Source organism: Terrapene carolina, unplaced genomic scaffold, assembly GCF_002925995.2.
Source record: "Terrapene carolina triunguis isolate 2854851 unplaced genomic scaffold, T_m_triunguis-2.0 Scaffold751, whole genome shotgun sequence".
NCBI classification, from domain to species: domain Eukaryota; kingdom Metazoa; phylum Chordata; order Testudines; family Emydidae; genus Terrapene; species Terrapene triunguis.
This window is the reverse complement of record NW_020665102.1, coordinates 243,665-257,756: the sequence shown is the minus strand read 5'-3', so window position 1 is coordinate 257,756 and position 14,092 is coordinate 243,665. Positions and strand designations below refer to the sequence as shown.

Genomic DNA, 14,092 nt, shown 5'->3' with positions numbered 1-14,092 from the left:
TATCAGCTGTGCTAGTGAGTTGCTGTCAGGAGCCTTTGTCTCCCTGTGCCTCAGTTTCCCCAGCTGCATCTCAGGAATCGAGGACTAGATCTCCAGAGAACCCGCAGCATAAAAGTTCATGGACTGACCCTTGTCTCTTTCCCTTCAGCTGGTTTGTTTTTCCACCCCTCCCCCCGACTTCTGATCTCCCATCTCCAGGGAACAGCGACGGGGGACCCCATGGCAGACCCCACGCGCCCTGAGCCCCCCGATGGGGGCTGGGGCTGGATGGTGGTGCTGGCCGGCTTCCTCCAGTCAGCACTGGTTTTCGGGGTGATCCGCTCCTTCGGCGTCTTCTTCATGGAGTTTGTGGGGTACTTCGGGGAGCTGGCGGGACGTGTCTCCTGGGTCACCTCCATCGGGATCGCGGTGCTGCAGCTAGGGGGTGAGTGAGGGACACCGGGGGGTGGGGAAGGGGGCTACGATCTCAGGCCCAGAAGTGGAGTAGCTGGGAGACCCCCTCCCCCACCCACCGCTCCCCAAAGCGCCCCCTGCTGGGGGAGGCCGCAAGCCCCCCCCCCCAAGCCCACTCCTCCCCCAGACTCGGCTGCATCACAGGGTAACGAGGGCCAGCCTGGTGTCTCTCTGCCGCCCCCTGCAGGTCCAGTGAGCAGCGCCCTCAGCACCCAGTACGGCGCCCGCCCCGTGGTGATGGCCGGGGGTGTCCTCTCGGGGCTGGGCATGCTCCTGGCTTCCTTCGCCACCAGCCTGACCCACCTGTACCTGAGCATCGGGCTGCTCTCAGGTAGGTCCTGCCCTGAGCCCCTCCCCTGCCTCAGTGCCCTCTGGGAGTATCCTCACTCAAGGTTGGGAGCAAGGGCTTCTGGGTAACCCAGTGCACCATGGTCTAGTTATAGTTGCCCAGAGGGGTTCCTGGGTGTGTGTGTGTGTCTCTTTTCGGGTTCTCCAGCCATTCCTCCTCCCAGACGGGTCCTAGACATTAAGACCAGGAGGTGACCATCCAGTCTGGCCTCCTGCACCATCCCTCCTGCCTAATCCTCCTTCCAGACCATATCTGATGGTTGAGCTAGACCATGGCACGCTAAGCCATGGAGAAACCCCCACACACTCACACCTCCCAGGGCCGTGGTTCTTGAGCCGTGTGGTGCTCATGGCCCGGACTCTGCTGCCCCTTCCGAGATCTAGAACCCTCTGCTCTGGCTCATCCATAGTTGCTCTAGCCCAGATCTCCATGCTCACGAGTGTGGCCTAGATCATCGCTAGCCCAATTTCCTGCCTAGCTCAGGTCAGTCCATTTCACCCAGTTCTGCCCCAGCTCGGGTGAGCTGGAGAGAGGACAGAGCAATGATCTAGAACCCAGATTGTGGCAGCTGACACCTAGATCCCCCCACTCGCAGGCCTCACCAGGAGTTCTCCCCTCATCCCAGACCCTGCCAGCACGGCTTGAGATGATGTGTCTCCAATTGCTAATGACCCTCCCACCCCCACCCCAGAGGCTAAAGGGCTAGACCCCCCCCCTAGACAATGGCTCTTTCTCCCCAGTCATGTCCCGCAGCCAACCTAGAACATACAATGCTTTGGATTATCGAGAACATATAACATGTGTCACCTAGACCCCAGAGTATCTAATTGTTTAGACATCCTAGAACATGCAATGCTTTGCATTATCTAGAATGCTCCATTCATCCCGGTGTCCCACCTGCCCCACCCCCAGATCAGACCCACCCTTCCTGGTTTTGGTCACCTGTTCCCTTTCCTTCCCCCTCCCCCCCCTGCAGGGCTGGGCTGGGCCTTGGTTTTCACCCCTTCCGTGGCTTCTGTGGCCCGGTACTTCGCCAAGCGGCGGACCTTCGCCACGGGCCTGGCTGTCTCAGGGGCGGGCCTGGCCTCCTTCGCCTTCTCCCCACTCTTCCAGCTGCTGGTGGACACCTACGCGTGGCGGGGAGCCCTCCTGGTGGTGGCCAGCATCTCCTTCAACCTGGTGGCCGCCGGGGCCCTGCTGCGGCCGTTGGAGCCAGAGGGTAACAAGGCGTCCGCGCCGGAGGCGGGGTGGCTGTGGCTGCCAGCCTTCTCCTCCCTCTGCCAGCCAAGCCTGGCCTGCCACAGGCCCTTCCTCCTGTTCGCTGCAGCCTTCGTCCTGGTGGACGCCGGCTACTACGTACCCTACGTCCACCTGGTGCCCCACGCCCGGGAGCTGGGCTTCGACGAATACCGAGCCGCCTTCCTCCTGTCCTCGGCCGCCGTGGCCGACCTGTGCGGCCGCGTGGCGGGCGGCTGGCTGGCCGACCGCTTTGCCGTCCGCCTGGTCCACAGCCTGACCCTCTGGACCGTCCTGACGGGCCTCTCCATGGTGCTGCTGCCGCTGGGGCAGAGCTACCCCCTCCTGATGGGCCTCTGCATCTGCTATGGCTTCTGCGCCGGTGCCCTGGTGCCCCTCCAGTTCTCCAGCATGGCGGAGATCGTGGGAACGGGGTGCATCATGGAGGGGATTGGGCTCATGCAAATGATGGAAAGTGCTGGCTCCCTCGTGGGGGCCCCTCTGTCTGGTAAGGAACCAGGTTCTCTTTCCTACCATGCTCCCCCGTCCCTTTTGGATCCCGTATTTGGGACGGTTGCTACTAGGAGAAATTGAGGAAGGAGTCAGAGAAAGGTCTTTCCTGACAAGTGGTCCCAGGCAGCCCACTGTCCTTTGCCGGGTCTCTGCCACATCCCCAGGGGCTGGTAGGGGAACCCGGGCCTGCCCTCTACTCCAAGTTCCAGCTCACAGGCTCTCCAGTCACTGCCCTATGTCCTGGCTTCCCCCTCTCCCCCGTCTCTGGGTTCGCCAGCCTCCCAATTCCCTCCTCCCAGGGAGCAACTATGGACTACCCTCTAGAGTCCCTACTTGGCCACCGTCACCCCGTCCAGTCTTGTGCGGGGTGGACATCCCCTCCCACGAGTTCTAAGCCTTTCTTGCATGAATTCATCAATCTAGCTTCATAGAGAGGGCTGTGGGGAGGGAGGGAAACAAGAAGGAAGGTGACCCATTAATTACAGGTAACCCCCGGAATTAAACCTTCCCCCAAAACAAGGTCCTGGCCTGTGACTTGGAAGACCTGGGTTCTAGTTGAACAACATGTTCTAGGTCTCCCCAAACCTCCCATTGTCTAAATAGCCCTAGGAATATGGTTGAAAGGGGGTACCAATCCGGGGAGCTAGGCTGTGGCATACTGGGTTCTAGGTAGCTCTAACAACTCTGAAAAGCCCTAATCATATGATCTAAAGATGACTCCAATCCTGAAAACTAAATTGTGGCATTCTGGGTTCTAAGTATGGGTTCTAGTTGGCCAATAAAACTGTGTGGGCCTATCTAGCCTGAAATCATGTAGGCTAATGCCTGATGTAGGCCAGGTAGCTAGAACATTATTAGTGATTGTTTTGATTACTGTAGACATAGGAGCCCTTGTCATGGACTGGAACTCGATTGTGCTAGGTGCAGTATCCAAAGTAGAATCCAAAGATGGTCCCTTCCCCAAAGCCCTTACCATCTAAGTATAAAACAAGAGACAACAGCAGGATATATACAGAATATGGTGTTCTGAAGTCTAAGTATCACTGAAAATGTGTTTGAGATAATCCATGACTGTGGTCTGCATAGTCCCGTGAGACTGTCAAGCAGATATGTTCTGGGCTGTCCAAACCATCAGGTTTTGGGGTTCTAGGTAGCCCTTCCAGTACTTTCTAGGTAAACCATCACTTCATACCTTCTAGTCTGTCTAGACAGCAAGGTGTTCTGTGATTTAGGTGACACTACAGTAATTCCTAGATAATTCGTGCAGGATGTCTAGGCAATGAGACATTTGGGGTTCTAGGAAATGCATATTGTGCGCGCTAGATAACTCAAAGCCACATATATTCTGGGATGTCTAGAGAATTAGATATTATGGGTTCCAGGTAACATGTAGTGCATTCTAAGATCATGCAAATAATTGTATGTTCTAGGATGTCTAAATAATTAGATACTTTGGGTTCTAGGTGACACATGCAGTATGCTCTTGGTAACCCAACGCATTGTATGTTCTAGGTTGGCTGCGGGACATGACTGGGGACTACACAGCCTCTTTCATTGTAGCAGGGGCTTTCCTCCTTGCTGGAAGTTTGCTCCTTCTTGCCCTGCCAAATTATTTCTCCTGTCCCATGGACTCGACAACTGAAGAGGAGACCATGGGGGACCCCTGAGACTTTAGCTCCTGGGGGGGTTGTCCCAGAGAGCCAGATTGGAAGTGAGAGGTCAGCAGGGGGCAGAGCATCAAGTATACGGATCCAGCTGATAGGTGTCTGCTTCTTCGCTGACCATCGTAAGACGGTTGGAGGATGCATAAGAGACGGAAGGAGGGAGCTACCCAGTCTAGATCCACTCCTCTTTGCAAGCTGGTGTCCAGAGCATCCTAGATCTTTCAGGCTACAAAGGACCCCAATGGTCCCCTAGTCTGACCTTCTGCATGGCCCAGAGAACTCCAGCCCATATCTGGTGGTCGAGCTAGCGGGTAGCTTTCGGTCTTGACTTAAAAGGACACGCGTGACGGAGAAGACGCCACCACTCTAGGGGAAATTGGCCCCGCTGGTTAATTGCCCTCCACATGAAAAATTTGCACTTGATTGGCCCAGCTAGTGAAGGTTGTCTCCTCCCCTTGACCGCGTTTCTCCGTCTGTCTGCGCGTAACGCGATTGCGACCGGACGCCCCGGCCAATCGGTTCCAAACTTTCAGGGCACATTTGAGGCATGAGTAGCTAGAACCCTGTTGATTTAGCGGGAGATTGGAAAACAAAGAAAGAGGGGAAGAGGGATGCACGGCGACTCGGCCAGCTCTGTAGTGCAGACCCCCACAGCTCTGGGATGGTCTCTAGCTCAAACAACCGGTTGTTGATGGCAGAAATGTAATGCCTTGACTAGCTCAGATGCCTTCCCCTGGAACTGCACACCCAGAATGGCTGATCCCCCAGGCCATTGGGATTGGGTGGTTCCAACCCCCACCCCCACCCTGGCCCGCAAGTTGTGCCTGTAGCCTGTAGCTCTTTTCCGAGGGGCTTTCATGACACGTGAAACTGTGTCGCAGAACTGGCCGCAGCCTTCCAGTGACGCCAGAGAGATGGGGTAGACCCTTGCCTGGCACTGAGATGTGGCCACCTCTGGCGCGCGGCGGCTAGTTACAAAGGAACCCCTCACACGGCGGTGAGATGCAGCCACCTCTGGGGCGGGGCAGCTGGTTACACAGGGACCCCTCGCCCGGCGCTGAGATTCAGCCACCTCTGGGGCGGGTGGCTGGTTACCCGGGGACCCCTCGCCCGGCGCTGAGATGCGGCCACCTCTGGGGCGGGGCAGCTGGTTACACAGGGACCCCTCACCCGGTGCTGCCTCGCCCCAGAGGTGGCTGCATTTCAGCACTGGGCAAGGGGGTGGGGGGAAGGGTGGGGCTGCCATTAGACGCCTCCTCTCAGCTGCGGACTTTGCCTCACAATTCACTGATAAGAACGCCCAACCTTTGAGACCCGGGTTCCCGTCTGACGCCAGGCACCCTGCTGCTGCTTGCCGGGTCCCCGGAGCTGGGAGAGGGTCGAGGGGGCTGCTGTGCGCCCGCCCCCCCCCCACCCTGAGGTTAACAGCCACAGGGTCATTCTGCAGGGCGCTCGGTCACCCAGCACTGGGATGCAGCCATCTCTGGCGTAGGGCATGGCTGCTGATTCATGGCTCCACCCCCCCTGCTGCGTTGCTCGGGAATCGTTCATCGCGGATTCAGCGGCCATCACCTCTGGGGTGGAGCACATTAACCAGCCACATGGCCAGGCTGCACAGAGATCGCTCACCCAGCATCAAGGGGCTACCCCCTCTGGGGAGGAGCGAGGCAGCTGATTATGCCATACTCACCTCCGGCGTGCAGCGCTGAATCTTCATGGAGCCCCCCATTCTCCCGGAGCCCCCCGATGGGGGCTGGGGCTGGCTGGTGGCACTGGCAGTCTTCTTGGAGTCGGGGCTGATTTTTGGGGTGATCCGCTCCTTTGGGGTCTTCTTCGTGGAGTTTGTGGGGCACTTCGGGGAGCTGGTGGGGTGCGTGTCCTGGGTCACTTCTATCACAATAGCCATCCTGCTGTTTGCTAGTGAGTATCGACTCTCCGGCCTTCTCCCTACCCCCTTTAGCCAGAGCATCTCATCCCTCCCCCGGTGGGGTGGCTGGTTATTCAGGGACCCCTCTCCCGGTGCTGAGATGCGGCCACCTCTGGGGCGGGGCAGCTGTTTTTAACTGGGATTCTCCCAACCCCACTTTCTGCACCATCCTCCAGGACAGGAGGGTGCTCTGAGTGCCACATACCTCCACTCCTCCCCCAGACTCGGCTGCATCGCAGGGTAACGGGGCCCGACCGGTGTCCCTCTGCTGCCCCCTGCAGGTCCAGTGGGCACTGCCCTCAGCACCCAGTACGGTGCGCGCCCCGTGGTGATGGCCGGGGGCTTCCTCTCGGGGCTGGGCATGTTCCTGGCTTCCTTCGCCACCAGCCTGACCCACCTGTACCTGAGCATCGGGCTGCTCTCAGGTAGGTCCTGCCCTGAGCCCCTCCCCTGCCTCAGTGCCCTCTGGGAGCATCCTCACTCAAGACTGGGAGCAAAGGCTTCTGGGTAACCCAGTGCACCATGGGAATCTAGCCCATTGCACAGGCCTCTTCCTGGAAGCAAGGCATTCTGGGTAAAACCTGGACAGAAGGATGCTCTGGGCTCAGGCGGTGAGGATTCACTGGCCCTTGGCTGTAGCTTAGAACCTTCTATAATGAAGGATCTGGAGAACCAGGTTCTAGAACAGCAAACCTGGTTCTAGATCAGCCAACCCTGGTCCCAATCCCAACGTAATAGGATCTAGAGCTTTGAGGCTCCAGCCGTCGCTATAACAAAGGGCCGAGCCCACCCGTCGAGCTGTGAAATCTCTGCTCCACTCCCTCCTCCCCAGTAGCCTTTGGTGTTTGGATAACGCAGGGGAGGACACAGGGTTTTTGGTGTGCGGGCAATGTGGGGGGAAGGAGGGCTGTGCATTTTAGGTCAAAATTGACATTTGTCGAAGTTTGCAGTGCATCAAAAAGTCTGAACCAATCTCAGTTTAGCATGTTCTGATTTCGAGCACGTTTGGAAAGAGAGTTGAAGGAAATTTGGACCTGACACAATGAGAATGTTCTAACTTTTGGGGAAGTTTTTCATGACACACACACACACACAGAGCGATATCGACACGGATCCACCAACCATTTTGGTGTAATTCAAGCTGCATTTTCGCAGCTCCAGTATGTTCTAGGTAGCACAAACAGCATTCACGATGGGGTCTAGGTTGGCTTAACATGGGCCATTCCAGATGCATGATAGCTGTATAAACTGTAGTCTACTCCAATTCAATATGTTCTAGGTAGCACAGGCAGGAGTCATGCCTAGTTGTAGGTTTGCTTAACACAGTGTGCTCCAGATGCATCCTAGCCCTCTAAGCTGTAGTCTACTCCAGCTCCAGACGTTCTAGGTAGCACAAACAGGATTCACGGTGGGTTCTAGGTTGGCATAGCATGGTACGTTCTACATGTGTCCCAGGCCTATAAGCTGTAATCTACTCCAGCTCAATAAGTTACAGGTAACACAAACAGGATTCATGATAGGTTCTAGGTTGGCTCAACATGGGCCATTCCAGATGCGTGACAGCTGTACAAGCTGTAGTTGACTCCAATTCCATATGTTCTAGGTAGGACAGACAAGATTCATGCCTAGTTCTAAGTTTGTCTTAACACAGGGTGTTTTAGATGCATCCTAGCTCTGTAAGCAGTAGTCTACTCCAGCTCGATACGTTCTAGGTAGCACAAACAGGATTTGTGCTGGGTTCTAGGTTGGCTCAGCATGGTGCATTCTAGATGAATCCATACAAGCTGTAGTCAACTCCGACTCAAACCATTCTAGGTAACACATTCTCCTGACTCCACCTATCCAACCCCCATAACCCCAGTTCCCCACCTCTCTTGCAGGCTTCGGGGCGCGCTAGTCTTTGCCCCTTCAGTGGCCATGCTTGCCCGTTACTTCAAACGACCGCTGTGGCCTTCTCTGGACCCGGGCTGTCCTCACTGGCCTTCACCCCCCTCTTCCAGTTCCTGGTGGACTCCTATGGCTGGCGCGGAGGGCTCATGATCGTGGCGGGCATGACCTTCCACCTCGTGGCATGTGGCGCCCTCCTCCACCCACTGGCCCTGGCAGAGGACTTGGCTCTGGCGCAAGCCCCACAGAGGTCATGGCTGGTGAAGCTGTCCTCTCTGTTGGGCTTGGCTTTGCTCTCCAGTCGGCCTTTCCTGAGCTTTGCCGTGGCCAGCCTGTTGATGAATTTGGGCCATCTTGTCCCCTTTGCCCACCTAGTGCCCCACGCCCACGAGATGGGCTTTGACGAATACCAGGCTGCCAGCCTCGTGTCCGTGATGGGTGCCACCGATCTGTGTGGCCGCCTGGTGGCTGGCTGGCTGGATGCCCGCAGGGTCTTCTGCCTCCTTCACAGCCTGACTCTCTGGACCCTCCTGACGGGCGTCATGCTGCTCCTGGTTCCCTTTGGGCACACCTACCCCATCCTGATGGGCACTGACATCTGCTATGGGTTCTTAGCCAGTGCCGTTATCCCACTGAAATTCTCCAGCCTTGTGGAAATCGTGGGGACTGGTCGGATCGTAGAAGCTACTGGGCTTGTAAACCTACTGGAGAGTTTTGGGGCTCTGGCTGGCCCCCCGTTGTCTGGTAAGGTCTTGAAGTTTGCCTTTCTTCCCCTACTTTAAGCAGCAGGCACCTCCCATCCCGTGACTCCTCATTCCACAGTCATGGATCAGCTAGTGTGAAGTGGTCAGGGATGTTCTGGTGCCACACAAGAGGGAACCGGGTTGTAGGTGATCTCTTCAGTCTGGGTACCATTTCACCCACTCTCTAACCTTTGGGGTCACCGTTGGGGCCATGTTTTGTCATTCACAGACCCCTAAATTTGTATATTCTAGGTAGTGCTAGCCCTATGCGCTGTAGGCAGCTCTAGAACCTGGCTTTCTGAGTGAACTGGAATGTTACATGCTTAGGTTCTAGGTAGCTCTAACCCCATGTGCTAGACTTGACTTCACATCCCAGCTGTCTAGATTATTTGAACACTAGAAGCCCTGGATTCAGATAGCTCTAACCATATTGGTTAAGGACAACTCCAGTACTTGGCTTTCTGGATAGTTGGAACACTATATTCCCTAGGTTCTAGGTAGCTCTAATCCTGTGGGTCATGGGCATCTCCTGAATCCAGCTTTCTAGGCAACGGGAACACTATCAGCTCTGCATTCTAGGTAGACTTGTGTTTTCCATGGAGCCCTAAACCTATAACCTGCACATAACTCCAGCCTCAAACTCTCTTGGTGACTACTCCAGCCTATGTTCTAGAAATCACAACCTTGCTGGGTTGTGAATAGCCCATAGCCTCCACTGTTCTGGCAGACTTTACCCATGGGAGTTTAGACGCAATTCCAATCTTGCTGCATTTTAGATACCTACCATTGGCTGCATGCTGGGTTCTGGGTAGCCATAACTAGCTGAATCCTAGGCAGCGCCAACCGAATGAGCTATAGTCAACTCCAGCTTAATATGTCCTAGGTAGCACAAATATGCTTTCTGGGTTCTAGGTAGGCTTAACATGCTGTGTTCTAGATGCATCATAATCACATAAGATATAGTATATTCAGACTCAGTACGTTCTAGGTAACACAAATATTCATGCTGGGTTCTAGAATAGCATAACATGGTGTGTTCTAGATGCATCATACCATATAAACCAGGGATTGGCAACCTTTGGCACATGGCCCGACAGGGAAAGCCCCTGGTGGGCCGGGACGGTTTGTTTACCTGCAGCGTCCACAGGTTCGGCTAAGCACAGCTCTCATTGGCCGCGGTTCACCGTTCCAGGCCAATGGGGGCTGTGGGAAGCAGCGGCCAGCACATCCTTCAGCCCACACTGCTTCACGCAGCCCCCATTGGCCTGGAACGGCGAACCGCAGCCAGTGGGAGCTGCGATCGGCCAAACCTGCGGACGCGGCAGGTAAACAAAGCGGCCTGGCCTGCCAGCGGATTTCCCTGATGGGCCGCGTGCCAAAGGTTGCCAATCCCTGATCTAAATTATAGTCCACTCCAACTCAATATATTGTAGGTATCACAAAATGATGCATGCTGGGTTCTAGGTACCCCTACTATTGGTATAATTCATGTTCTTTTGAGTTCTAGGTTTCCTAAGGGATGTGACCGGCAGCTACACAGGCTCTTTCATTGCATCTGGGACTTTCCTCATGGCAGAAGGCCTGGTTCTCTTTACGGTGCCAAACTTTTGCTCCTGTTCCACTGCTTCTCCCCCCAGTCAGGTGACCCAGAGGATGCTGGGAATTTAACCCACCAGAATGGAGACCACCTCTGTGACGGGAGAACCTCATCTGCCTGTTGAGAATGGAAAACAGCAGTTGCTTTCCATCCAACAAGACAGAGACGACATGGGAACCGCGGGCGCGGAGCTCTGGGAACGTCCCAGGAGAACTGTCCACCCTTAAATCAGGACAATAACGTCCTAGAGAGGAGTGAGATGAAGTGACATTGGAAATGGGGGAGGAGGGTAATCACAGCAGGCTAGATACTGAGCTCAGTTCCAGTGGTGTAAATCCAGAGTAACTCCAGTTCAGTTAATGGTGTAAATCCAGAGTGGCTCCAATTCAGTCAATGGTATAAGGACCAGACTCTGAGCTCAGCGATGCTAGCGTAAATCCAGAGTTCAGTGTAAGGGGCAGATTTGCATCTCAGTTCTACTGGTGTAAATCCATAGTCATTCCAGTTCAGTCAATGGTGTAAATCCAGAGTCACTCCAGATCAATAAAAGCTATAAGGACCAGACTTTGATCTCACTTCCACCGGTGTAAATCCAGAGTCGCTGCAGTGCAAAAACGGCCAGATACTGAGCTCAGTGTGAATCCCGAGCCACTCCAATTCACTCAACGGTGTAAATCCAGAGTGACTCCAGTTCAGTCAGTAGTTTAAATCCAGAGTCGCTCCAGTCCCTTCTGAGAGGGTTACGCCATTTTTACACCTCAGGTCCGCTCTTCCTCCAGCTGAGTGTGTGTGGACCCTCCTGAAAAAACACAGCACGTGCAGCCTGCCGGCAAATGACGCTCTCAGTGTTAAACGCAGGGTAGGCACCAGGTTCACCCCGCAGCTGAGCCTGTGGCTGACCCCAGAGGCCCTTTCGAAGCTTCAGCTCTATTTCTTATCCGCACCCACCCAACGCCACCCGCCCTTATCTCCGGGCCCCCGGCCCACGGGCACGCCGGGCGGACGTGACCCTTGGACGGTAGAGACAGGGAGGCGGAGAGGAGGGAGGCTAGAATACCGCATGCGGTTTCGGGGTGCGCGGCTGAAAGAGGCTACGGAGATGTTGATCACAGGGCTAAAGTTGATCACAGAGCTGGACAAAAAATAGCTTTTCAAGGAAGGAGAGTGCGGGGCGGGGAGGAGTCAGGACTCCTGGGTTCTCTCCCCAGTTCTGGGAGGGGAGCAGGGGCTGGTGGTTAGGGCAGGGGGGCTGGGAGCCGGAACTCCTGGGTTCTCTCCCCAGTTCTGGGAGGGGAGTGGGGGCTGGTGGGTTAGAGCGGGGGGGCTGGGAGCCAGGACTCCTGGGTTCTCTCCCCGGCTCTGGGAGGGGAGTGGGGGCTGGTGGGTTAGAGCGGGGGGGCTGGGAGCCAGGACTCCTGGGTTCTCTCCCCGGCTCTAGGAGGGGAGTGGAGACTGGTGGGTTGGAGCAGTGGGGTGGGTGAGACGCTGCCCCCTCCAGCCACTAGGGTCAACGCTGCCACCTGGTGGGCAGATGGAGAAACAGGCGACGAATCTAGCACTGCTGTGGCTACCGCATCCCTGTGTAAACTGCTGCCCCACCCCAGAGGTGGCCGCATCTCAGCACCGGGCGAGGGGTCCCTGTGTCACCAGCCGCCCCGCCCCAGAGGTGGAAGCAGGAGTTGATATTGCAGCCTGGTCTGTTTATTGCATGCCAGCTTTGTACAGATGCCCAGATCTCCCGCTGCTCCCCCTTCCCCTCCATTCAAAGACGGGGTCCCCCCACCATGCCTCAACCGGAGGAGGGGGGCCATGTGCGTGTACATGGGGGGTTAAAACAACAAACAGGGAGGATGGTCCCATAGAAACAATAAATAGGACGGGTGGGGATATGGGATTAGCCCTATAAACAGGGGGGGGGGGAATCTGGGGGCCAGAAGGGGGGCCAGGAAGAAGCCCCTCCCCATAATGGAGGTGGGGGCAGGGATAAGCCCCTGCCTTATAATGAGGGGGCGATCTGGGGGCCTGTGATGGGGGGCAGAAGAGGGGCAATGGGAGATTGGCCCCTATCCCCTATTGCCCCCCACCCAAGAGTCACATCAAAGCAGCAGAAGAACGGGGGGATTATGGTCATTAAGAAAGGGGGGGGGGGGCGGGGGGGGGGGGGGGGGGGGGGGGGGAGAAGTCCCTGCTGCTTCGCTGCCCCTCCCAGCCGGGGAACGGGGAGGAGCTGGGGTGGGGGAGGGGATCCCCCCCGCACATACACACAAGGGGATGGTGGCTCGGTGGCGCCGCCCCGGGGGGGGGGCGCTAGAGGGTGGTGAGTTTCAGGTCTCGGCGGGTCAACTTCTCGGGGTTGTCGGACGCCATCAGGGAGAAGTCCCGAAAGATGTCAAGGTAGGTCTCGTCGCCTGGGAGGGCAAAGGGCGTAGGAGTAGGGCAAGGTGCTCCCCAGTCCCGCCCCACAGCCCTGCCAGTGCCCCTCACTCCCGACCCACAGCCCCCTACCAGCCCAGCCCTGCCCCCCCAGCTCTGCTGGTGCCCCCCAGTCCCGCCCCACAGCCCCCTGCCCCCCCAGCCCTGCCGATGCCCCTCACTCCCAACCCACAGCCCCTTACCAGCCCAGCCCTGCCCCCCCAGCTCTGCCGGTGCCCCCCAGTCCCGCCCCACAGCCCCCTGCTAGCCCAGGCCTGCCCTCCCAGCTCTGCCAATGCCCCCCAGTCCCACCCCACAGCCCCCTGCTAGCCCGGCCCTGCCCCTCCAGCTCTGCCGGTGCACCTCACTCCTGACTTGCAGCCCCTGCTAGCCCAGCCCTGGGCCCCAAAGACAAGACACCCACCTGACTGTCCCTGCGCGACCTCCGCCTCCCGCATCTTGGCCAGCCGCAGCCTGCAGGGAGGTGGGAGGGGCAGAAAATGAGACAAGTTCCCCTCCCCCATCTCCCTGCTTCACCCCTCCCCCTCCATCAGCATCGCCCACCCCCACCCCCCCAACCCGGGGGGGGGCAACTTACAGGGTGACGATATCAGCGTTGGCCGTGTCTATGGCGATGGAGAGCGGGTCCTTCCCCTCCATGTCGACCGCGTTCAGATTGGCCCCCCGCTTGAGGAACAGGCAGGCCAGCCTATCAGAGAGCAGAGCTGTGAGAGGCGGGCGATGGGGAGGCGCAATGTCCCCCATCCAGGTAGGGAATACGGCCCCAGCCCTGCTTAGCTTCGCCACCGGGGCACCCCAGAGGTGGCGGGTGCCACCAGTGTGTCCATGCTGGCGCCACCGCACCATCCAGTGGCCAGGTGCGGAACAGCAGCCCCCATGAATTACCCATCCTGGCTGGGTGGGCCCAAGCCCCCCTGACCTACCGGGTGGGCCCCAGCCCCACTGATCTATTGGGTGGGCCCCAGCCCCCCTGACCTACCCGGTGTGGCCCAGGATGGTGGCGTGGTGCAGGGGCCCCTGCCCGGCACTGTCCGCCTGGTTGACGTTGGCTCCGTTCTGCAGCAGAAACTCGCAGGCCAGCAGGGAATTCTGGGAACGGGGAGAGGCGGAGTGAGCCGGGGCACAAGGGGTTAAGACCCCCCCCAGCTAAGCCCCCCCCGCTTTCCCCGTGTGACGAACTGGGTCTGTTCTTACTGTGGTCTGTGAGTGCTGACAGGGGAGTGTGGCTGGGATGGTCGGCATTGGGGGATGGGAGACTGACTGGAAATACCTGAGCCTGTAACATGAGAA

General features: G+C 57.4%; 2 protein-coding genes and 1 pseudogene across 2 annotated transcripts; 2 read left to right on the top strand and 1 right to left on the bottom strand.

Moving 5' to 3' along the window:
- The first annotated feature begins 219 nt into the window (after positions 1-219).
- LOC112119819 (monocarboxylate transporter 13-like) lies at positions 220-4,218 on the top strand. The gene is made up of 4 exons (XM_024218616.1): positions 220-424; positions 641-784; positions 1,779-2,546; positions 4,064-4,218. Exons 1-4 carry the CDS (start codon positions 220-222, stop codon positions 4,216-4,218), a joined length of 1,272 nt encoding a protein of 423 aa, XP_024074384.1.
- Positions 4,219-5,930: 1,712 nt separating this feature from the next.
- On the top strand, positions 5,931-10,440 carry LOC112119811 (annotated as a pseudogene).
- Positions 10,441-12,550: 2,110 nt separating this feature from the next.
- Positions 12,551-14,087, bottom strand: ACAP1 (ArfGAP with coiled-coil, ankyrin repeat and PH domains 1). Its single transcript, XM_026660343.2, has 5 exons — positions 14,073-14,087; positions 13,782-13,891; positions 13,380-13,490; positions 13,206-13,255; positions 12,551-12,777 (listed from the first exon to the last, which is right to left on the bottom strand). Exons 1-5 carry the CDS (start codon positions 14,085-14,087, stop codon positions 12,677-12,679), a joined length of 387 nt encoding a protein of 128 aa, XP_026516128.1. The 3' UTR covers positions 12,551-12,676.
- Between the last annotated feature and the right edge of the window lie 5 nt (positions 14,088-14,092).